At 45.7% G+C, this 25,801-nt stretch overlaps 1 protein-coding gene across 1 annotated transcript in view; it reads right to left on the bottom strand.

Moving 5' to 3' along the window:
* LOC147662061 (atlastin-2-like) overlaps positions 1-25,801 on the bottom strand; it is a gene marked incomplete at its 5' end in the record, with an annotated part of 106,322 nt that overhangs the window by 29,471 nt on the left and 51,050 nt on the right. The window contains one exon of the mRNA XM_086951143.1: positions 3,583-4,014. Within this exon, the coding sequence (XP_086807269.1) occupies positions 3,583-4,014 (432 nt within the window). The remainder of the gene's footprint in view (positions 1-3,582; positions 4,015-25,801) is intronic.

Genomic DNA, 25,801 nt, shown 5'->3' on the forward strand with positions numbered 1-25,801 from the left:
GACAAGTTTAACTACACCACTTATTTCAATAAGGGGAGTCTTAGTTCCATGTGTTTGCTTATGTATTTATGCACATTTAAATGCATGATGTATATACATTAATTTACTAAATTGCATATGAACGTTATGTATATATTTTCTACCCACCATCCGCTATTTGAGCTAATACTATAAGATATACAAATACAGTAACTGCTTGCTATTCTTATTCAAGCAAGTAAATCTATGAAATATCCAATACTGGAGGACAAAATAAGTAACTTACTTGTAAATGCAGCTCTCCAGTATTGGTATCTTTCACAGATTCACATGCGACCCCACCCTCCTCCCCCGAGAGGCCCCCATTATAGCCTGTGATTTTGTTATTCTCATTTGTGCTTGAAATCTGAGGACTCCGCCTCTGTTAGGAGTGCTCTAGAGGGTGCTGTCGCTGGATTGGTTAAAGTTCAAGTTTGGTCCTTTTTTTTTATTAAGGACATAGCCAGGCTATTAAATCGACTTTTTCATTGCCATTATAGCCTATGAGTGATAGATAGTGCTTTATTATGGACCCTGGGTCACCCATTTCGATGAATGATTCAAGCATGTGAATCTATGAAAGATGCCAATACTGGAGAACTGCAGTTACAGGTAAGTAAATTATTTTCTTATTCCTGCTCAAGGTATGTTGTTTGGAATGATGAACGCCTGGTATATGCTCTACAGGTAGGGCAAGTTTGAGCTTGAATACCCAATGCCAGAGCCTCCTGTGAAAGGGGTAGAGATCTTGTTCCTCCTTTCTATAGTTCAGACCCACTAGCTGTCCTTATGAGGACCCGTTGCTGAGCAATTATTGGCGGGAAAACTTCCAGTGAGAGTCTGACCACTCGGAGGTTAAATACATTGCTGTGAGTATTTGATCCCGAGGAGGAGACCACAGACCACTTGTTGAGAATTCTAGCAAGTGTGCCCCCAGCACATCAATGAGGCGTCAGTTTTTATATGATAGTAGGGGTCTATTATGTAACCTGGCCTGACAAAGATGATGCGCTTGTTCTACCATAATAGTCAGTCTTGGTTTCTCACATTCAGTTAACCAGATTGTTCTAGAGGCCACATGCTCCTTCCCACTGCAGGCCCAGTTGCTCTTAAGTCTAATCTTCAAACAGCAGTATGGTATTAATGGGATGCATAAGGACATCATTCGTAACAAGACCATGAATTTCTGTACTGTTATTTGCGATCTGCTAATCATGTTTCGTCTCAAGTTTATTACTTTTGCTTTTTCTTGTGATGAACATGCCTTCAACATGTGTGTGAATATCTGCTCCCTGAAAACAGGGAACACAGATGTTCTTCTCGTTCAGAGCGAGGAATAAGTACTTTACTAATTTAATTGTTTGGACTGCTGATTTAGTATGCTGTTTGGCAGGCAGTCGTCTAGGTGTGGAAAAATGCCAACTCCTTTTCTGTGCAAGCAGGCTGCGGCCAGTCCTAAACATTTTGTAAAACCTCTTGCAGCTGATTTTAGCCTGGAATTGGTAGTAGCGTCCATGTACCATAAAGCAGAGAAATTGTCGGTGCAGAGGATGAATAGACAGATGGAAAAAGGCATTCTCTAGGTCGGAGGCTAAATTATCTGAATGGCTAATGGACTGTAGAATATGCGCTACCATTCTGACAGTTTGTTTCCCGATGTATTTGTTTAGACCCCCCAGATTTAAAATAGGATGCCTTTCTCCATTTTCAGCGGAGATAAAGAAAATGATAGAATAGATGCCCTGATTTCTTTGGGCTTCTGGAAGCAGGTCTATAGCTGACTGACTAGTCATAAGTCTTGCAGATGTAAATGTTTGTTCGTTTTTTTATTATGAGCAAGACCCAACAGTCAAATGTTTTCATCAATGGTGTGAAGTAAGCCCGAACTTTCCCTACCACGGGAAGGTACGAGATGGGGTTGATGCTGACTGAAAAGACATGTTCTATGGGACTTGTTTCGCCTGTTATTGGAGGATCGTGACTTTACTTTGCTGTCTTCCTCCAGGTTGTCTCCCAGAACATAACTAGGTGGATTCATGCTGTGGATAGAAGCTTTTCTGTAAGGATGAATAGTACTGTAGGTTCCTGGTTGGTAGAAACGTCTGAGAATATGGTCTTTAACTCCAAGAAGAAAAATCCTGCCTCTTTGGCAGGATATGCAGATATCTGGCCGCATCGGTATCAGTCTACAGATGTTTAAAGAAAGTCGTTAGCATGCTTATAGAATAAACACTGGCCATTAAAAATCATATCTAGTATTCTTGACAGCACCTCTGGTCTGCAAGGAAGTTATTTTAGCCAACCACTTTTTCTAAGCTCTGCTCTCATGGCCATATGGCGAAAGCCAGTATTTGATAGATTTAGGACTGCGTCAGTAAGAGCGAAGAACGTGACCTTGCCTACCTTCATGTTGCCTTTAACTTCTACACAGTATTCTTCTGGCAACTTTTTCCAGAGCCACAGTGGAATTAGCAATCTTCACAGACGTTGCTGGTAAGATGCAGTTTCTCTAGCCCATCGTATACAAGTGTTTGCCATCACGGTCTGTATGAATCAAGCATGAATACTGGTTGTATGGTTTTATTTGTGCTGCTGCTGATATAGCTTCCAACTGAGGCTTTGGTAGATAATTAAGATATGACCCTCTCTATCAGTCAGTCCTGGAACTAACTGCACTACGAACTAAACAGTCCTTGGATACACAACCCAATTTGTGAAGACCGCAAATGCATTTAGTGTGGAGATTATCACTACAGATTGTTCCTGACCCATATGAAGGACATGGCTTGAACAAGGACATTGAGAATTCAGCCATAGCACAGCAATGATGAAAAAAATGAACAAATCCACCTCAGCCACTTGAAGAAAGGAGCAGACACTGCTTACCTGTGTGGCTGGGGATGTATAAGTTCCAAACAAAATAGTTTGAGGTTAGTGAGGAAAACAAAAGAGAGAGAAGAGCTCTGCTGATTCACTGTTGTCCTGAAGACCTTGCAGAATATAAGAGGACTATGTGAGCCTTTGAGGAGGGCTGGAAGCCGGAGCCCCCTCCACCTTATCTTTAGGCTACACTTGAAAGGTTTGGTTTTCCGTGGAAATGAGTCGAGGGTATCTAGGCGTGGCGCCATCACGGGGGAGACTGCGGTGTTCGGAGTATAACTGATAAACCTGGGCAATGACGACATTAAAAAAAAAGAAGCTATCTTGGCGTTTTATATCGAACCACAACACAAGTTATTTACAGGATTTTAAGTAACTCATTTGAAACGGGACATATATGTCAGATTGAAAAGTTACTTACCTGGTATCCTAGCCCCGTCGTGTATTCGCTCTAAATCCACAAACAAAATATCTTCGAGCAAGTGCAAATCCCTTCAGTCTGTTGAGATATTCAACTGTTTATCGGATTCACAGAGAATCCGGGGACTGATTAACTACCTTACACACCAACCTGATGCTTTAAAATTTTTTTAAAAAAAGATTTAGATGAGGCACTCACTGAACAAGGTTTCAGAAACAGAAAGAGCTAGAAGCAGGTATATGAGAATACAATGAAATACTAACCTGCTCCCATATTAACTCTGCTAATTGATCGATAAGAGTTCCAATTTCTCTGAATTCACCAGAGTATTTCACATATGCCCAGGCGCAGAGGGAGAGAAGTGCTGCACCCATGATAAGGTTACACAATACTGCTATTGTGTTCAAACCAATGAAGCCAGTCAGTCCTGCGATAATGTATGTGGCAAACATAACAGCAAAAAGCGTAGCAGGGGTACGTGCAGCATAAAATATGTTTTTGCCATCATTGTGCTTTATGAAGTTTGCATAGGTTTCTTCTATCTCTGCTTCAAGCTGGTCCTGGTAGCGTTGACAAAACTCCTCTCCTCCCATCTTTTTCACCGATCGGAACTGTTTGATAGCAGAATCCTTTACATCTTGATGTTTTCGATCCAAGTCTGAAGGTGCAATGTATGGCTTATCTCCTCCGCATACCTGTAAAACATGCAATTGTTAAGAGTAAGATTTTGTTGCATGAAGACCGATAGACAATCTAGCTAACATTTTTAAAACCTAATTAGTCACAATACTTTGATACATAGTTGAAGAAAAAAAAAGATAAATGACCACAATAGGTGAGCTTTCCCTAAATTATCAATTGCTACTTTGAACTTAAAAGCGGAGTGGAGTAGCATAGAGCAGTCCTGAGCAGAGTGGCGTGAACTAGAGTGGTGTAGCTTAGAGTAGCATAGAGCAGAGTGAACTGGAGCAGCTTTGAGAGGGTCATAGTGATATGGGTTGGTGTAGAGTGGCACGATGTAGAGCGGAATGGAGTGTCTGAGTGGGGTAGAGTAGAGTGGCAGAGAGTGGGGTGAAGCAGAGTAGTGTTGAGTACAGTGGTGTTGTGGGGTGGCGTAAAGTAGAGTGGCATAGAGTTGTGCTGAGTGGAGTGATGTGGAATGGAGTAAATTGGAGTGGCGTGGAGAGGCACAGAGCGGCGTTGTGTTGAGTGGCATGTTTTAGAGTAGAGTGGTGTGGAGTAGTACGGATTAGTGTAGAGTGGCAGTGTGGAGTGGTGCAGAGTAGCACTGTGTGGAGTCGAGTGACATACAATGAAGTGGCCTGGAGTACAGTGGAATGGCACAGAGTTGCACCGTGTAGAGTAGAGTGTCGCAGAGTGGTGTGAAGTGTTGTGGCGCAGAGTGGCACTGTGTGGAGTCAAGTGACGCAGAGTTGTGTAACAGTGATTTTATAACATACTTAGTATGAGATATATGAATAAATAAAGTGGTGTTTGTGTTAGTATGTAGCTCAGTAAATATAAGTATGATCAATTATTTGCATAAGTGAGTAGGATGTCTGCATAAATGAATAGGATATGTGCTGGTGTGTAATGTTGATGTAGGTGCATAAGTATATTTAATAGTGTTCTATTGATCTTTGTTAGCATGAATGAGTGAATCTATAGGTAAGTGTTTAGATGTGTGTAGATCTAGGAATCACTGAGTGGGTTTTTAGAAACTTGTACTGGTGTGTCAATGGTTTCAAATATGGTACTTCATATTTTATAATGAGTGTTGAAAGGTTATGCTACTGTATGATGAGGTGTATCAGTTTGTCACATGGATGATCTCATCAGTGAGGTCATTGGAGATGTCATCAGTGATGTCACTGACCATGTCATGAATAATGTAATATGTGACATCATCATCATCAGTGGATTGCGGGCGCGTTAGTTATAGTTAGCACAACTAACTATAACGGGGGAATTTCAATGGTTTTGTAAGAGTGAAATGTCCAAATAAATATAACACCCCTGAAACCTGTGGTTTTTTCAGTGAATTTCTAAAGTTTTTTAAATGCTAATTCCCAACTATAACATGTCTGAAACCTATGTTTTTTTCAGTGAATTTTAAAGGTTTTGTAAATGACAATTTTTAAATAAATGTATTCTTATATTTTTAGGTTTCGCCTAAGTGAAAGCTGTGCACGCAGCTTTTCACGAAGGTGAAAACATAATGAGAACAGTATGTGGCTTGGTCACCGCCTCTCTGTTCCATTGGCTAGCTCCATAAATGGAGGCTAGCCATTGGAACAGAGATCTGTCCGTCATGGCCGGACCAGATTCGTGGGCGTTCCCGCGATTTCTTCCCTCTCCACCCTTTTCGCATCGTCATCGCGGCCATGGTTTATTTTTAGTTGTTGTCCAGGTTTGTTTTGGCCATTCCGCGGCCGACCGCCAACGGAGGAAGCCTTCCCGACACCCCTCCCTCTGTCCGTTCCCGCCCCCCACCCCGTCCGTGTGCTTCATGTTTTTCCTGCGGCCTTCATGACCCCCCTCCCGCTGTCCGCATGCACACCCCCCCCCCCCAATTCACAGCCACCTCATATGCATGCCACACAGTCCCAGCCCCCTCCGGTGCATGCCCCTGAGTGCCCACCACAGCTATGCCCCTGATCAAGCCCCATGAGATGCCCCCCCCGCATCTCACGTTCCTTCTCTTGTTGACTTCACCCCAAGGACGTGTTTTGTGCCCTTTGTTTGAGCGGGATTAAGACAAACCGAGCAGAGCACAGAATTCAATCAGCGCCTTAGCAGAGGCTTCTCGGCACTTTGGGCAAACACTGGCTGTGGTTGGGGGGTTAAAGGTCGTGTCTTATCACGGAGGGTTAGGGGGGCCTTGTGACCTTCGCGGGACCACGGACAGTACAGAAGACTAGAATCCAAAGGATGACAAGTGCTGGTACAAGATGGCGCAGCTTCTAAGCGCTGTGGGTGTTCAGTTTGTATGGTGGGTGGTCACTGCGTGGTGTTCAGAGAGTTTGCGTTTTGAGTCCCAGTGCAGGGGCGTAGCTACCATTTGTGCAGCGGGTGCAGTGACACCCGGGCCCCGAGGGGACCACTCAACCCCGACTTAATACTGTATTTTATAATTCCAACAGCAGCCAGGGACCACCGCGCACTGGCTCCGCTACTGACCCAGTCAGTGCCCACCCGTGGCAGCTGAGTGGTGCTTGGGGGTGCGGTCGTGCCATCCCTCGTGGGGCCCCCACTCCCTCAGACTGATGTCACCCTTCCATACTCATTCACCTACACACCTTTCGCCCGCCCTGTTCCACCCACACGTACCCTCGTGCCGGACGCCCCCACCCTCTCGCCCCTTCTACCCTGGCCGCCCTCGAGGCGGTTGTCTGCCCCCTTCTGTCTCTGATCTGTTGCAAACCCCATTACCTGAATGCTGCATTATTATATACTTTTTCTGTGGCTCTTTTAACCCATAGGAATCCCCACGTGTACCTCGAGTAAACATATTCACATAACATGTAAAGCGCTTTGATACCGTTGGGCCCAGGAAGCGCTATATAAAGCTCAAATATCCTTTGAACTACCCGGGGAGGGGCGGTGTGAAATGTCTGGAGATCGAAAGAAGTCTTAGCAGAGGTGGAGGATCGGGGCTTGGGGAGGGGCAGTGATGTCACTTCCGGTCCCTCTTTCCTACCTCCCCTTCCTAGAAGTGTGTTTGTGTCTGGTGCCTATCACGCCCCTCCACCTGTCTCCCACGCATGCCCGCCGCATCCTCGGTGCGGGCTCTGTCTTCAGGGCGTGAGGTCTGTGTTTACATCCTGTAACCAGGTACACCCCCCGCCCCCTGCTGCCGCGCCCGGGCCTCTTCTGGTGACAGGTGTCTGCCATTGGCAAAGCCCATAGGTCTGGCCTTGGCGAACCGCAGTGAGGGCGATTTGTCTTCTATTTTTTGTTAAGGCTGGCAAACATACGCCATAAAGATAATGACGAAGGAACCCTGCCCCCCACCACCACCTGACGTGGCAGCTGAACGCCCCCCAGAATGTCATTGCACCACTCCCATCATTGTGACAGAGCACGGGTGCGTGTGAGCAGCGCCGTGATTCGAACTTAGAAAGAAGCCCTTTGTCTTTAATGATTGTCATCTGAAAGAATTCCTCTGAACAGTAGAAAGAAACTATTCGATTGATTCTGAGCTGCTGTGAGCAGAACACATGGCTTAGGCACACGAAAAAGATTGAAAAATGGAAAGTAAAAAAGCATTGGCAATATAAGTTTGGGCCGCAATCTCGTTCACATGTCGGATGTGACCCCCTTTCTGAGTCCCAAAAGGAGACATGTCTACAAAAGAGACCCCAACGCTGCTTTTCCAAGTAGTTTACGAGTGACCACAGAACCGTGGTCGAGAGGAGGATGCCTTCCGCTTCCCCCCCCTCCCCCGTGCATCTTTAATCCATCACCAGAAGCCATGCCTGGTTCACCTCTCACTCGGAGTACAAACTCTGGGTAACTGCAGCTCTCTAAAGTCACATCAAGGCAGGACTACTGAGATTATGCGGTAGTGTTGCTGCGGCGTCTTTCACATAATTTTGGTTCTGCCGCATTTGCCACATAATCCATAGATTTTAGCCCATTTTTAGGTTTCGCCTAAGTGAAAGCTGCGCACGCAGCTTTTCACGAAGGTGAAAACCTAATGTGTGCTTCATGTTTTTCCAGCGGCCTTCCCGACCCCCCTCCCGCTGTCCGTCCCCTCCCCCACCCGTCCGTGTGCTTCATGTTTTTCCGGTGTAGTCATGCAACTGCTTAGTTCATCCCAAATCTGCTCCCCTACAGCCTTAGGAAGATCATTGACTGGACTGTGTGGAAAAATAAAATCAGAAGCGTAGCAATGACAGGAAACTACAGCAGAGTCAGGGAAATGCAACTAACATCTGTTTCTTGTTCATCAGCAGTTGGAATGAAACCTACACCGAGGTGGGCAGGGCGGACTCAAGTCTGCCTAAATCCGAGAGGTACACGGGGAAAAAAAACGCTTGAAGGAAGACATGTCGGGGAGAAGGGGGTGGGGTTAGACTTACAGTATCGCTGCCAGGGAACAAGGAGGCGCACTATGTAGAAAAGCTTAACAGAAAACGATAGAACAGAAGAGCGAGATCTTGCAGGAAAAAAAGGTTTCCCAATGTGTCTGTAGATGCAAAAGTGTTTCAGTAACTGGAATGTAACTCAGAACAGCTGCTGTCGCACACAAACCCACCAAGGCCTCAAGACAGTCTGAACAGAAGGGTGTGTGTGTGTGGCTGGCTCTGGGTGTGTGTGTGTGTGTGGCTGGCTCTGGGTGTGTTTGTGTGGTAGTAATTGCTGTCTGCTGAGCTCGTCCGTAGGGTACAATAGGTCTCACATTTGCGAGAGATTAAGCTAATGGCAATGTAAATGACAATGCCATTTATTTATCTGTTTTCAAAACCAATACATAAATACAAATTGTCATTTACAATGCCAATAGCTCAAACTTTTCCAAAGGCGAAACCATTGCATTGTAAATGCTTGTTTTATTTTGATATGGATTTACAATTTTTTTTTAACTAGCTATTTTTAGATATTTTATTTTTTACATTACATTGTGTGGCCCCCCTTCTTTGTAATTTTTTTGGGCCCTGCACCCCATCCTCTTGAGCCTGACCTGCAAATCTAAATTTATTCATATTTTTTTTTTATAGGAATGGGATTCCTATGGAAGGAAATACAAGTTACTTGTAAGTATGATTGACACTACTTTTCATGGTCAGTGCTGGGCTAAAAGATGCAGCACTGGATTCTCTCCTGATAAATGAATACATCGGAATACTTTGTTCGGATGACTTAAGGTGAATATTTTAAAGTTCGAAAACTGCACACTGAGAAGAATTTGCAACTGAAACCAGTCAATGTCAGCCTATGAAAAGAAACTCACTTAGCAGGTAAATAGTGTTATTACATTTTCTTACTCAGGGGTGGATCCTGGATCCAGCACTGCTGCATCACCTCTAAACAGTTGAAAGAATGTAAATTACCAAAGACGTGCGGAAGCCCACGTCTTTCTTTTTTTTTTATATCGCTAGAATGCGCAGATCATACGAGCACCCCGCGATTTTACCAAAAAAAACAAATTGGGGCCCAGGGGGGGTCCTTGTGGAACCACCTGAGCAGACCTAGAGGGTCAGGGTGTGTCTACCCTCCCCCTTTTCACGTTTTAAACTCACATTTCACACACTTCTTCACCCTCCTTTCTAACGAGGCATAACATGGTTGCCAACAGTTTCAAGTTTCGAATGCACTCGACATCCAATTAGCATTCAGCGCGTGATCGGAAGGCTGCGCTTATGGTACGATGACAATCAGCGGAGTATCTGTATTCAATTTTTTCATGGGAAGGGGGCTGCGTTGCCCCCCTCCCGTGGTCAATTCCGGGCACCGAGGTCCCCACCCCCCGGGGCACGGCTAATTATATATTATTTTATGGAGGAGGGCTACGTAGCCCCCCTACTGAAGCTACTTCAAGGCCCCGGGGACATCCTTTTAAAAAAATGTATTATGACCGTCACCGTTTGGGACGGTGCGAGGGTCTTCAATTCACCTACTGTCCCACCAGCTCCCCGCCTCCTGCGGGAGCCGGTGTTCTATCAACATCCGAAGTCCATCTGTGTATGTACCACCTAGAAGTTGCCTTCACTTTACGCATGCATGCATGTTTGTGGTAGCGCATGCGGGTTAATATTATGTATGCGCACAATACGTCCCACCGTCTGGACATGTACCCATAACGTATTTACATTTATTTGCGCATGCTCAATTACAACATGCCCAATCACAGGTCTCACACCCAGTGACATCATGCTCAACCAATCATCCTTCTGCAAAGCATTTATAACCTGCCAACCTTCTCAAACTTTTCCTATTCCGCAGTCACAGTCATTGATGGTGTTCGTATCCACTTCTTCGTAGGTGAGCACTTTTTTTAAGAATAATTAAAATAATTAATCTGAATGATCTTTAAATAACGCGTAAATGCAAATTTCTGTTCGATTTGACAATGTTTTTAAGCACGCTTTCCTACTTTTTTATATTGTTAAAGTTGACTTCGTAACTTTTGTTTGAGCAAATCACTTAATCCTGCCGCCTTTAATTTTGTAAGTAGAGCGCCACGTGCTGCTGCCTCCCCATGCAGTGCACATGTATTCGATTGGCCAATGTTGTATTTTAGCACGCTCTCCATGTTTTTTAATAACATTAAACTTGATTTCTTATCCTTTGTTCTGTGCAAATCAGTTAATCCTGCCACGTTTCTTTAATTTGCCAAGCGCCACATGGCCCTTCCTGCATCAGTGTGCCACGTACTGTTCAAGTTAATGCGAAGTATTTGTTCTCATGTAAGTAGTGCGTTACGTGCCCATGCATTGCAAAAGTAATGTTTTCGGCAATAGTGTATTTTAACGCGATTTCCAGCTCTTATACCTCAAATATCTTACCTTGGTAGGCGATGTTTCTAAGCAAATCACTTAATCCTGCCGCCTTTAATTTTGTAACTAATGGGCCACGTGCTGCTTCCTCCTCATGCAATGCACATGTAATCAATTGACCAATGTTGAATTTTAGCACGCTCTCCATGTTTTTAAAAACGTTAAACTTGATTTGCTATCCTTTGTTCTGTGCAAATCTCTTAATGCTGACACGTTTCTTTAATTTGCCAAGCGCCACGTGGCCGTTTCCGCAGCAGTGTGCTACATGCTGTTCAAATTAATGCGATGTAGTTTTTCTCGTGTAAGTAGTGCGTCACGTGCCCCATGCATTGCATAATTAATGTTTTCAGCAATGCTGTATTTTAGCACGGTTTCCAGCTCTTACACCTTCAATATCTTGCCTTGGTAGGCGATGTTTCTAGACAAATCACTTAATCCTGCCGCCTTTAATTTTCAAAAGTAGTGCGCCAAGTGCTACTTCCTCCCCATGCACTGCACATGTAATCGATTAGCCAATGTTGTATTTTAGCACGCTCTCCAAGTTTTTTAATAACCTTAAACTTGATTTGTCCCCTGTTCTATCTCCATTCAATTCAAAAGTCTATTTCGATATACATATCATAAAAGACTATACATTTAATTTAAAAAAAGTTTAAATAGCAAACATTTCATTCTCATATGAGTGACAGAGCAACACAGCAAAAAGATTTGATCATCAAGTTAATCCATCCAATACACAATTTATCTAAAAGCAGAATAAAAAAAACGATGAAAAATGTAGAACAAGAGTCCAGGGCCAAAACACAATGAGCATCACAGAATTAATTTAACAATAAATATATATAAATATATTAAAAAATTTTAGTTCTGGCTTAACTTACGCGCACAAATTACCCACATCCAATGTAGAAATTTAGCGACAGCAATAACAGTGGGTTCTGAACAATCTGTTTCAAATGTCCTTAATGCCTCTGAACCAGTGGTAATGCCCTTCAACAGACAAATAGGCTTCAACCACGTATGCCTAGGATATTTGTACTCTGGGCAAATAAACAGGATATGTGCTATACTTTCTGGCTGAGATGGACAAAATGGACAACTTGTACTGGTTTTAGCATGCCATTTGCCGGTGAAAGTTGACAGGAAGCGTTCCCACCCTAAATTAGTGGTACCATTTCCTATCGCAGGGAAGTGTGATAAAATCCCAGTACCCTTCGTAAGCAATATCATGTTTTAGCTCCAGGAAGTCTTTTGTGAGCGATGGACTAATACAAATCCTAAAACTTCTCATAGAGACCATCGTCCAATATAACTCCTTAAAGGCCTTTCTAGGCGCAAAAGGATTTTCTAGGCGGAAAAGGATTAACAGTGGGATTCTCCCACATTAAACTCAAGCCCATAGCAGTATAGACTGCCCTGGAATGCAGAACAATGTTTTACATTCACCCCAGTACAAAGATCTGGGCCTAAATCCATCATTTGTTTGCACTCCACACCACCCTAGGTCAGACAATGGCTATATGCAAATCAGCCTTGACCCTGTGCCTCATGGGAACAGTCCAGCCCGAACTACTATGTGGAGAGCCTGGGACTCACGTCTGAGCATACCCAGCCCACTTGGGGTGAAAATTGCAAAAAACACAGTTGATGGAGTCCCGTGCTCTCCACGCCACTGGAGTCAAGCTATCCTGGCTGAAGACGGCTGATAGCCAGAAACCGGTCCTAGGATGCTTGATTCTGGTCCAGGGAAGACATGGCTTGGTAGTTCGGGCTGGACTGTTCCCATGAGGCACAGGGTCAAGGCTGATTTGCATATAGCCATTGTCTGACCTAGGGTGGTGTGGAGTGCAAAAAAACGATGGATTTAGGCCCAGATCTTTGTACTGGGGTGAATGTAAGACATTGTTCTGCATTCTGTCCATCAACTGTGTTTTTTGCAATTTTCACCCCGAGTGGGCAGGGTATGCTCAGACGTGAGTCCCAGGCTCTCCACATCACTGGAGTCAAGCTATCCAGGCTGAAGAAGGCTTATAGCCAGAAACCGGTCCTTGGATGCTTGATTCCGGTCTAGGAAAGACATGGCTTGGTAGTTCGGGCTGGACTGTTCCCATGAGGCACAGGGTCAAGGCTGATTTGCATATAGCCAGTGTCTGACCTAGGGTGGTGTGGAGTGGCCCAGATCTTTGTACTGGGGTGAATGTAAGACATTGTTCTGCATTCTGTCCAAACTGTGTTTTTTGCCCTGGCCTCTCATCCATGGAATTCTATGGGCACTATCAGCATCTCTAACTTCGAGGAAAGCCTGAGCGTACTGTGAGAGCTCTGGGGTAACCCACAGTCTCCTCCAGTAAGCCACAGGTCTAAATCGTGCTACGTCCTCTAGTCACTGGCATCCCAAATCATAAAAGAGGGGCAATAATGGCGTAGATGGTGGAAGGCCAATTATTCCCCTCACAAACCTGTTTTGGGAGCTGGTTAATGCTGCTAAATTGCTGAACCCCCATAGTTCAGCCCCATAAAGGACTGATGTGCTGATTTTAGTACTGTAGATTTTAAGCGCTGGGGCGATTGGTTTTGTAGCTGAGAGGCGGAGTTCCTTTATTAGGGCACCAGCTAGTTGTGCATGTTTATTGGCCAGCTGATTAGTGTGAGGTTTCCAATCTAATTTAGAACCCAGAGTTATAAAAAGGTAGGAAAAGACTTGGGTCTGTTCTAGCATAACACCATTCATAACCATCCTCCCTCTTACGAACTTGTGCAGCACCATAAACTTTGTCTTACTCACATTAATGGTAAGACCATGGTCCTTGCAGAACACCTCAAAACGCACTATAGCCTTCTGAAGGCCTTGCTGAGTTTTGGAAATTAACTAGGTGTCATCTGCAAACATTAGCAGAGGGATCATCTTGCCATAGAGTTTGGGGGCATCAGTAGGATGGTTCTTAAAATACTGAATCACCCTGTTAATATACAGGGAGAAGAGTGTTGTTGCTAGTACCCACCCTTGTCGTAGCCCCCTGGAAATGGGAAACCTATCCATTACTTTCCCTTGCTGTCCCCAGCGTACTTGGGCGAAGTTTGCGTCGTGAAGTTTAATTAAAAAGGCCAGTACGTCCAGTGGCATACTCTGTTCAGCAAAGGCACTCCACATTTTGGCACGCTGCACTAAATCAAATGCCGACTTGAGGTCGACAAATGCAGCAAAAAGCGTGCCTCCTCTAAGGATTACCACTCGCCAATAAATTAAAACAAATCTAAAAACCTGATCAATAGTGCTCGTATGTGAGCGGAACCCAGCCTGAAGAGGAGACAATGTCCTCCTCCTCAATCCAGCCTTGGATTCTGGTCAAAACGAGCCTAGCTATTACCTTCTGGATGCAATCAATTAAGCTTATAGGCCTATAATTTCCTAGGTCTTAGCGATCCCCCTTCGTATACATCAGGATGATCTCAGCACCCTTCCATGTATCTGGTATGGGAGAGCCTTTTGCAATAGCATTGGCGAGGGACTGAATATAAGTCACCCACACTCCCCTATCATGTAAGAACAGCTGGTACACAGTCCAGCCTGGGCGCTCTACCTTTTGGGACAGAGTTGAGTGTTCTTTCTACCTCAGTCTTGCTGAAATGTAGGGGTGTGATATCTTTGGGGATGTTCGGGAGGTCAGGACACAGCTCTAGATCAAGAGCTGGGGGGGCGAGCTGAGTTGTAAAGTGCGATACCCACAGGTCTGGTGGTACGTGATTAGATGGTTGTTCCCTAGGATTCCCATTTAACCAAATCCCAGAATGCAACCTTATTCCTGTCTCTGCTGGCATGATACAACTCCATCCAGTGCTGCTCATCCCAAGCCATTTTTCCATCATGTTGCACTTTCTTTTTTTTTTTTTAATTTTTGAAAACCTTTATTAGTGCATCCAAAGAAGTACAAATACGGGCCCACAACCCTGAGGCCGGCCACGAAAACTGATTAGGCACAGGTGCATACAGTACGGTGACGCAATAGCGCAGCAGTATCAATAAGCAAATATTCAGCAGTTACACTGGAGATCACATGCTATCGCGCCTAAGGAGCAACGAAGGTTAATTTTTTTTATCTTTTTCCCTCGTTCTAGCAACCATTAAAGTCCAGACTGTTTCGTTTGAATTGAAAATAAAAAATATAAACTAAAGAGCAGGGTTCACGTAGGCATGACATGTCACTAGCGACCGAGGCACACACAGCCCAGCATCCCAATCTTCAGGTCCCCCCAGGCGGCATGACGGCCCATTAAGTGTGCAACAGGGATATCAGAGCCAAGATCCCAACAAAGTCTACCGCCACCCGCCCACCAGCAACACCTACACAGACCCAAGATAAAAAGAAAAGAGGAAATAAATAAAGAAGAAAAATCAAGGCACCATAGAAACAGAAGAGAAAATAAAATCCCATCCCCCAACCCCCACCCTACACGCATGCAAAGGCTACGGCCTACCCCCCCCTAGCAGTGTGTCTGTCGCCCAATAAACCCGAAATATAGAGTAAGAAGTGAGAGAAAGAAAAAGAAATACCATATCACATAAGATATAGGGAGCAAGAAAAGAGCAATCTAATCTAAAACTCCCATGAAACCCCAACCAACAGGAGTGTAAGCGGCCACCACCTCCCCGACCCCTAAATCGACCATATCCAACGTCCGACTACCCCACCAGTCCATCACAGTCCCAAAAATGTAAATACCAATAGATAAGGCAAGAGAAGGGCGGACTCAGCCCTGGCCCTTACGGTCCATTGAATCAGCAACTTGTAGTAGCGGCGCAGTCCCATAGTGTAGGAAAAGCAACCGGCATGACCGCCTCGAGAGAAGGCAACGTCCATGAAATCCCATCCAAAGCAGGACAGTGTGATCCACCAGGGTACAGTCCGGGCAGGCATACAGCAACAGTCCGCCAAGAGTAGACCAAGCACTAGCAGGTAAAATGCCCAAGGGAAACGCAGCCACATCGTCAGGAGTTCCCGCTGGTGTTGATAGATCTGGCGCTGGACGGTGAACCTCGAGTGTCCGCAAAAGTACAGAATGCACGGCATCCTCCATAGTTTCAGCAGGCAGTTCAGCGGCGATGCTAAGCTCCATCACCTGTGACCCCTCATTAAGACCCCGGAGGGGCTGCAAATGGCCGCCTACCATCAGACTCGGCGATATGCTACGCTCACAGCCGCCCGCCCGGTCAGAAAAGGAGAGTAGGGGGGCAACAGCGTCCAGGCGGCGCTCCAGGGCACGGACGCTGTAGCACCAAGCAGCTCGTAGATCCGACAAAGCTTCCAGGACGTCGCCAATACTCAAGGGCATTTCCAGGCAGGATGGAGTGCCAGTCCCTTGCCCACGATAGTAACAGGCGTGTGGCAACCCTCGACACCAGCCTTCGGTAGCCATTGGTAGGCGCCGTGTAAGAGCAGCTTTCAGACAGGCAGGGCAGGGGCACAGGGATCAGGGCAGCAAACTCCGTTGCATCGCCTCGCACGGGGACACCACAGTGACGGTCCAGCCAGGCGCCATATGTGATCGACAATCACTCAGCCCAAATGGCCCCCTCCATTGCTTTGAGAAGCGAGAAAATGCACAGCAGCTTCCAAAGCGAGATACAATTGTTACACCGACGGGTGTAAAGCCACGGAACAGAGAGACCGCAAAAAGAAACTGTTGCGCCGGCACTGAAATATCGGCAGTCTGCCGCGTCTCCTCGGCGGTTTCGGTATCTCCCGCAATGGCCGGCGTTGTTGTTCCCCCAGCCAGACGCAGCCGAGAACAAAGGACCGGACCCATGCAAAATGCGACGGCAGGAGTTCAAGGCCTTTCGTCACTCCCGGTGCAGGATGGACGACGGGGAGCACATCGTCGGACTCGGCGTCTCCTCCCCTACCCGATACCGCACAGCAGACACGATTTAGGAAACAGGAGAAGAAGCGGTACGGGTGGGAAGCGGACGGGTCGGCGGAGGCGAAGGCTCAGGCGGCCATCTCTGTTGCCGGCTAGGCTCCTCCCCCCATGTTGCACTTTCTTATACGCCACCCTAGCACTTTTAATCCTGTCCCTATTTTTAGTTCTTATGGCCCTAGCCAAGGCTTTGTAGGGATCCCTGCATGATTTCCGTCCTAGAATTAGACCTATTCTTCAGATTTTGTACATTTATTATAAAAATACCCTTGAGCTTGTTAAAAAAGTTAGTATGGATGGAAATAACAGACACCATATCCTGCTGCGTGACATTTTTGAAGGTCTGCTGTAGCCTCAATGGCCAACTCACTCATTGCGACTAGATGGTCCTCTTTAAGAAGGCAGTTAGACCATTTTACTCTCCTTGTGTCATTAGTGAGGAAAGTATTGATACCCTCTAAGCAAGCTTCTGGAGGATGACTTCCAAACAACTGGAAGGACAATACAAGCGGATTATGGTTGCTTTCCACTCTTTCCAATACGACCATGTCCTTGATAGAGAACCAATTTTCTTTATTAAAAAGAATGTAGTCTATGCGACTACTACACAATCCTTTATTAAAAGTGCTTATCGGATCCCGTTCTTCCATTCACAGCCCTTAACCCCTGTTCCAGGCATAAAACTTTAAGGTGGAGTGCAGCCTCTGTACACTTCTTAATTGGAGGTAGGGACAGTTGCGGAATGACCCAAGAGCAGTCTTCCTCCAAGGTGAGGTCTATGTCATTGCGATCTAGTGGTTCAAAACAGCAATTAAAGTCTCCTGCTACTAGAATGTTTCCCTTTCCATTATGAAGGTCAAGATACGAATCTAACAAAGCAAATGGTATCCGAGGCTTTACCCCCAGGCTTAACCCTTGCATAAATATTAAAAATGAAAAGATCCTTAAACTCTGGACTTTGGATTTTAATTATTAGGATGTCACTAATCTCGGAGTCCATCTGTTTGACTTTGTAACTGTCTTCCTGTCTCACCCAGGTGGTTAAACTCCCCATCGGTCTACCCCGCAAACTGCGAGTGGAGGGCTTAAAAAAATTTAAGTAACCTTGTCTATACTCCGGTTCGACTAGCCATGTTTCCTGAAATATTATGACATTGTTTTTATCTATAAATGTAAGCCAGTCATGTGATATTAATTTACTTTTTAACCCTGCGATGTTCCATGAGACCAAAGACAATTGTGTACAGCCAAAACTGAGATTACTGCGTTGATGGTGCCCGCTTGCACCAGGGATTACGCTTGGAACAGTTATACCTGGTACTGGACATACAACAGACCATGAGACTTTATTTGGACTATTTACCACCCCTATATGATCTACCCAGTTAATACCCTTGGGTGCGCCGATAGTCGATAACATAGTGGCCCCTTGTCTCTGGTTAGTCCTTATAAATTTGTTCTCACTAGGGCCCTGGGGTGTACTCACCCCTAGTGTTTTAGGGTCTGTTTTTGGGGACAGTCAATCATTTTCATCCAATGTGCTAAGAACCTCAAATTTATTAGCCATCGAGATTGCACTATTGGTAGATCCTGGCCAGTTCCTGGTTGACCTTCCCCTTGTTGCCCTTTGATGTGTATCAGATCGGTAGAAATATCCCAACGGAAGAACACTGATGGCCTCAGTACTAATCCTAAGGGGGGCTGCCTGGTCCAAGATACACCGAACCATGTTCGGAGACCTGAAACTTAAAACGACACAATCTTCATCCAAACCTTTTTGAGAATGGCCTACCCAAGCAACCCTTCTCACATCTTAAACTCCCTAAAGAGATGGTTCCCAAGCCCTGTTTTAATATTCAAGAAGTGGAGTGCCTTATTCTTAAGGGAGGACCAGTGCTCTTCTTCTTGATGTTGGAGTTTCGGAACATTTGCTAAAATAATGGTGTGTGGGGTCGCCTCGGGTGGAAGATGTAAAGATGCTCCAGCAGACGTAGCACTTCCCAAGCCCTGCAGTCTCCCTACTGGGCCCTTTGGCCCTTCCCTGCCTTTTGGTTCGTACAATGTAGGGGGGTTCAGAGGGGTTACCATGGAAGATAATGAGGGCCAAGCCATGTTGGAGCGTGGTGATCTAGGTGAAATTCTCCTCTCTCTAACGGCTAGATCTTCAACATGTCTGTTCCCAGGATTAACAGATTGATCTTTAAATATGTGCTGCTCTCCTTTTACTTAGTCTTTGATCGATTGCTTCAAGTTTCACCATTACAGGAAAAATCAGAACTAGGAATCTTTCTTCCAACTGTTTTATAAAGTATGATTGAACCCATGGAGAGTCATGACCGATCGCCGGTACAGATGGGTTATCGCTAACTTCAACCCCCTTAGTACTGTCGAAATCAGTCGGTGTATCCGTAGGCCCCCCCAGCCCGTGAACTACATTCCTGTTCTTTGCCTGCTTTGAGATCTGGTGACTAGCTTTGGGGGCACTACGCGCTTTCCTTTTCTCAGACTGATCGTTGCCTTTAGGGGCTGGTGAAGACCTTAGGTACCTGGTACGAATGTTTGACGGAGAAAATGGGGTTAGGCAAGAGAAATTGACCATTTGTGGAGATTGCGGGGTACCCTGCTGTGAGCTAGGTGTAATCCTTAGAAAGGTTTGGGGGCTCGTAACTACAATGACATTGGACTCTGGCACTGGAGCTTGCTTTGTGAGTGGGTTTAATGGGTCTAAGGAAAGCCTCCGTTCAGTGAGCTCAATCTCTTGTATTAACACGGATTCGGCCCGTGAGAGGAAGGCGTCTAGGGTCCCCACTACCCCTGCCCCAGTCCCCCCCCTTACGTGCGTTTTTACTCATAACGTTGGGTGTAAACTTGACAGGTATAATTTAGAAAATTAGCAAAAATAACACACTAAATAACACAAAATAACACAACTTGTTCCTTCAACAATAACTCTCCTTCCAGCACGACTGAAAACAAGCAAAGCTCCCTTAAGTCCAAAGAAAGTCGATTTCGCAGCTTACTTCAAATCGAAGAAAATGTTTGGAGGGGTGGCCCAGCCCAGCCTCTTCCTGCTGCTGACGGGCTCTGACGGGCCCGCCCTTGGCCTGGGCTTTGCCCGGGCACGCCCGCTCTGCGGGACCCCTGGCCCCTTTTTAAGCACCTCCTGGTGCATGTGACCTTGTTAGGCGGCAGTACTTCTGCAAAGGATGGTGGGTGATGCAGTCCCTTTGTGTCAGGAGTCAAATGGCGGCTCCCGGCGGCACTCTGGTGGAACTTTTGCGGTGTGGCGGCCCCCTAAGCAGCATCTGCGGCAACAGGTAGGGCAACAATCCCTGGCACCAAAGTTCGGCAGGAAAATAAAAAGAACGGGCTCCTACCTCATTACACAGATATCTCAACCATAGCATTTCCTGGTTGCCACAAGCTGTTTATTCCTGCCCATACACTATACCAGATGGTGGTCAACCACTCGACATACCAGATCCACTGACTGCTCTCTATATGCTATCAGACGAAAATTGCAATGGACCTAATGGACTTATCAGGTTTGACTTTAACATTTCATGATTGAAAAGCATTCTGAGATAAGCATTTGTGTATTTCATGAGTTTGCAGACAGATAACAGTGCTTTTAAAAGGGTTCTATCAGATCAAGGCCAGGAGTTTGTAAATGAAGTGAGTGACCAATCTTGGCCTAACATTTGTATAATGCAATGCTATTTCCCATTTTTCTTGCCAAATATAACCTCTGATGATCGCTTTTCATCCCCAATCCTATTGAGAACAAATGTTTTAATTTACATTTAAATTAATCTTGGACATATGTACACCATATACATTTTGAACTATTTTTTCAGTTTGCAGAATGTTACATAAATCAGCAGCAAATTGCTAAGGTTGAAGAAAAGTATATCCTCCTGTTCCAGCCGATTACACCGATGTCTCAAATATGGCATGAGCTAGTTGTCTGAAGCTAAGCAGATTCACAAATTTTTAACGAACAACGTTAAGGTAAATACTCTCAATACGAGTAGTTGACGAAGTTAAAAAGTAACAGATATAAGTACTTGAGGGGTTTTTGGTGTCAGATAATGTCCAATTCACACTTGTACAAATTAGTCTGATAGAGGGTGGATATCTGTATAACCAATGGATGATTAGGTATTAGGATGGCATACAAAGCTCCCAACCTGCTTACTTTTTCTCTTAAAGGGTTCCAAGTTGGGGACGAATATTAGGCTGTGCAGTAGAGGTTGACGGTGTTGCTCCACTGGTACTTGGGCCTTCTCATGAAACAGAAGGAGCCTCTCTCGATATCCTTAACTCTTCCCTTCCAAAGTTGACCGGATTCTTAGATTGCAAGTCCTTCCGCATACTTGCAGTTCCACACCAGTACTCTTCATTGGGGTCTCCTCTTAAAAGCAGTCTTGCATATCCGGCAAGTAGCCAACCAAAGCGTAGTTTAAGTTGTGAACTCTGTTGGCCACAGTGTTTACACAAGGTAAGCAGAGCGGCCTAGATATACAATACCTCCAATTAAATGCTTTAGAAATAAAAGAACTTATTTACAAACCCCTTGCGCCACTTTTGCGTCACTTTCAACACGAGAAAAGTAACACAAAAGTGGCACAAGGGTTTTGTAAATAAGCCCTAAAAAATATTGTCCTGCCTAATGACTTCATCATTCACCTAATTCGGTCTCACCTGTGAATCATTTTAAAGACCTGTTCATCTGTAATATAAATATGACGCAGTAGGCACCACACAGACACAGTTTGAATGCAAGCCTATAAGATAAGTGAAATCAGGTGCACTGCACACATTTAGTCACATCGATCGAATTTTAAACACTAATTTTTGTTTTTGTTTTGCAGATTAACTACAGTACTTCTATTGGACTCCATATTATATGTTGTTTGTTATATTGTTTTGTTAAAGTTATTGTTCTAGTTATTTATTGTATTGTTATCATTTAGTTATATTTCCAGTTATTTAATGTTTTGATAAAAGTTAATAAAAACAAAAACCTTTTTGTGGGGGTTGCAGTCCACAATAGAAATGATATTTATAATTTAAAGTATAATTCTGAGGCTAGCTCTTCACCAGAGTGTATAGCTACAACTTACGGTTCCAATTCAAAAGAATAAAAAGTACAACGCCATTAGCAACATAGTGTGGTGAATTCTAACCTCTGTGCTCACGTAAGTGTTTCATGAACTGTTACTATAGTAACAGGCAGAAAACCTTTTGGGGGTAGGGTTAAAAGTTACTGCCGGTACAGAAACCGTTATATTTACCCTGGATCCTCTACATGACAGAAAGGGAAGCAAAGTAAAACAAAACACTATGTACCAGATTTGCAACCCCCTTGCACCACTTTCGCATCCACCCCCCCTACAAAATTACAAGTATGTGGGCCTGAACGACCTCCCTCAAGCTTCGGGAATCACCACCTCTGGGAATTTGTGTATTACGGGAGGCAGACTGCGTGGCCCTCCGCCTGGTGCCCTCGAGGGCCCTGGAAACTACTACGACCGGCTCCTGCAGTGTCCCGGGGTGCCTTCCCCCGGTAGACTGCTGTTTGCTTTGACAGAGCGGGACTCTCGCGACTCCTGCCCTCCCATAGCAAACATAGTTTGCCGTTTGGAAGACAGAGCAGTGAAATCTATTCTCACTTTCAAAATCCAAAGCAGATTGCATTTCCATATACAAATTAGCATCTACACATGCAAAAAAGCAATACTGGCTCCCGAAGAACGCAAAAGTTCATCACACAATGTTGCTAAAAAAAAAACAGCAAGTGTGCTCGACTTCTCAATAGACTACCTCATCCTACGTAATGTTATTTTCAATCACGTTCTGATAACCAATAAGAATCATGCTTTAAAAAAAAACAGTAACGTGCACCCTAGTTTTCTGTGTAGAATGTTGTCAAACAACCAATCATTTCTTTTCTGTTTTAATTTCACTTATTCCCCCAAACTCCCTCTGTCTAGTCTAACATATGCCAAAGGCAGAAATGGAACTACTCCAATCTATTTTGTCCACAGATTGAGAAAGCTAGGAAAAAATTTGACTAAATCTGTTACTACTTTTCTCCGAGACAATAGAATGGTGTCCATATACCACAAAAATCTGCGTTTCAATATGCATGGCATCTATAGGAGAGATGGTGTACATTTTACAGATGAAGGGAACAGAGTCTCTCATGAACTTTAGACGCTGCATCGGTACTTACTTGTAAGTACTAAAATTTCTCAAACACAAGGGCTCTTTTTAGAGCCACCCAACATCTATATATATAAGCTTGATGTATATCTCAAAAATACATGCTTCTATTTTTTCGGCGGCGAAATGCCCGGATCCGACGCGCATCCTGCGACTTAAAAAAAAAAAAAGAAAAGTACTATCTTACTTTGTTGGCCCTACGGTCCTTATGTGACCCCCTGAGCAGGCATAGGGGGTCAGGGTGTGTCTACCCTGCCCCCTTTTCACACGTTCCACACATTTCAAAGACTTCCTCAGCCTCGCTTCTACCGAGGCACAAAATGGCTGCCAACAGTTCCTGATTTAGAATGTTTACAACCGCTTGACAGCCAATTAGAATTGAGCGCGTGATCTGGACGGTGCGCTTATCCTACGAGGCCAATCCTCGCACAATCCGCGGATCCTCTGCGCCCATAGATATATAAATGACTAACCGTAATTTTCAAAGAAACTACTGAACAGATTGACACCAGATATGCGAAAGGCATAAGTCGGAACTGAGGACCACCTCTATGCCAAATGTGGTGTTATATATATATATATATATATATATATATATATATATATATATATATATATATATATATATGGTGGAATGATACACGACCCAGTCACATGGGTGCCATAGGAGGAACTCACTTATTGCATTCATGGCAGGAGGTAGCCGCATTTTAAGCGTGATAAATACAGTGAAAGCCTCCTAAGGAGGAGAATGAGCACATATGTAATGTGACTTACGGCGTAAAGGAGATAGCGTCAAAAGCCACAACATTAAACACTGTACAACTGTAAGATAAAAGCACCAGTGGACGTACAGAACCCAAAAGGATCTCTACGACCATTTGACAGATAGCAGAGCTATACAATAGTATACAAGTACCCCACTTGGAGTATGTCACACCCCTAAGCAGGGAACACCTCTTAGGGCAAACCAGTCAGAGGCCCAAACACAAACTATGTGTGAACAACGCCACAGTAGGCTTATTGCCAGCCTAAAACCTAGTGCATCTGAAGGATGCTAAACAAGAAGGCAACCACCCCAGAACATGTGAAAAGAAGACCTGCTAAATACAGACTTATGGGGGAGGCCAAAAGCCCGCAAGGAGGCGCTGAACAGCCGATTGGGCGTAGGCATCAAACAATAGAACCCCAGCAAAAGGCATAACAACAAGGCGCTCCCGGATATTCTATGGGAAGATGCTATCCCGCAACTAAGCGTGGCGCCCTAAGGCAACCAAACGAGCCATAGCTCGGCCTAAGGAATCAGCAGTATCCAAGGCCGAGCAAATCAAATTCAGCAAGGTCACGGCCATCTCAGAGAAGATGAAGGAGGTAAACAGGAGCGCCTTCAGAGGTGGCGGAAAGTAGAGACTCTGCAGAGTCCCACAGGAGCGCCTTCAGAGGTGGCGGAAAGTAGAGACTCTGCAGAGTCCCACAGGGCAGAGGTAGCCCGAGCCAGGACACACTATATTCAGTGAACGAAGGGTATCACTAGTGGAGGCGAAGATGTTACGAGAGAGGAAGCATTAACTGAGGCAAGGAAGGGAAGGCAGTTTGAAAAACAAACCCCTGCACGTCTGGGTGAACAAATAAGCTAACTGGATCATGTGAAGCAGGATGGAGGCGGTGCAAGACAGAACAAGCAACCGGCTGCCTGCCAAGCCCAGGTGCCCAAAAAGGCGTCAAAGAGAAGCTTCAAAGGGCAGAAGTGGCTCCACATTCCCCGACCCTTGGTGAAGGACATCAAGCAGAGGGTCCACAGGCAAGGGGACCGAAGGGGGCTGCATGTTTAAAACACGAGCGGCCAAGGAGACTACTCTAAGGAAGGCTGCACCGCCCTTGGTAGCCCTCCGAGGAGGGGACAGCAACTCATCTGTAGGCGAGGGCTGTAAACTAAGTTTACCAAGACACTGAGGATGCGACCAATGCCCAAATGAAGGAAGCCCCATCGATGAAGGGAGGTCCGAATGGGGCTCCTGCCAGATCCATCAATTCTAAAGGGGGGTGGGGGGGGGGGGGGGGGGGGGTGGGGGGGGGCGGGCACGCAAGGATAGATCCGGCGTCGCCGGACGTGAAGGAGACGTCAAACTCTCTCCAGAAACTTTCGGAGAAGAGTCAACAATCCGGTTTCGGGGCGGGGCCTATACGACTTTGGGCTGCACCGACCCTGCCTCGCCGGGCCACAACTCTGCTCTATTGGGCTCCGAGTCGGCCTCGTCCGGCGCCGACTCCACGTCCACCACAACAAGCTCAGCTTCCGAAGAAGGGGATGGCGCCGGAGCCAGGGAGGCAAGCCTCCGGCGCCACACCAGTGCAAACTCAGCCTCAGCCACAACAGGTTCCGACTCCGAAGTAAGGAGCGGAGCCGGACCGGCACCGACCCCAGCTCCGGACAAGCGCCCACCTGCCCGGAAGGCCGAAGGGTGCCCTAAGCAAGGCTTTGAGCACCAGTAACCACTGCAATGCCACAGGAAGCCCCATTGGACTACGCAGAGCAGAAGGGGTGCTATGGGTCTTAGAGGGAGACCCAGCCGGGCTGCACCCGGACTACACCATATCTCCGTCGTCCCTGGAGGGCAAGCGCTTATTTGGTGTCGTCGGGCGAACCCAACGGTGAGTCAGTCGGGGACCCGGTAAGTAGAGGAGGCGCCAATGACACCCCAGGGACAGGAGAGGAACCAAGGAAGGCCTGCTGGGCCGCAGCATAAGCCTCCATCTGGGACTGAGTGGCCCCGCGCCCGGAAAAAGACAGCTAGGGGAGGGGCGACTCCTGGGTACGCACGTCCGGAGGGCTCCG

This window comes from Lissotriton vulgaris, unplaced genomic scaffold, assembly GCF_964263255.1.
Source record: "Lissotriton vulgaris unplaced genomic scaffold, aLisVul1.2 SCAFFOLD_630, whole genome shotgun sequence".
NCBI classification, from domain to species: Eukaryota; Metazoa; Chordata; class Amphibia; order Caudata; family Salamandridae; genus Lissotriton; species Lissotriton vulgaris.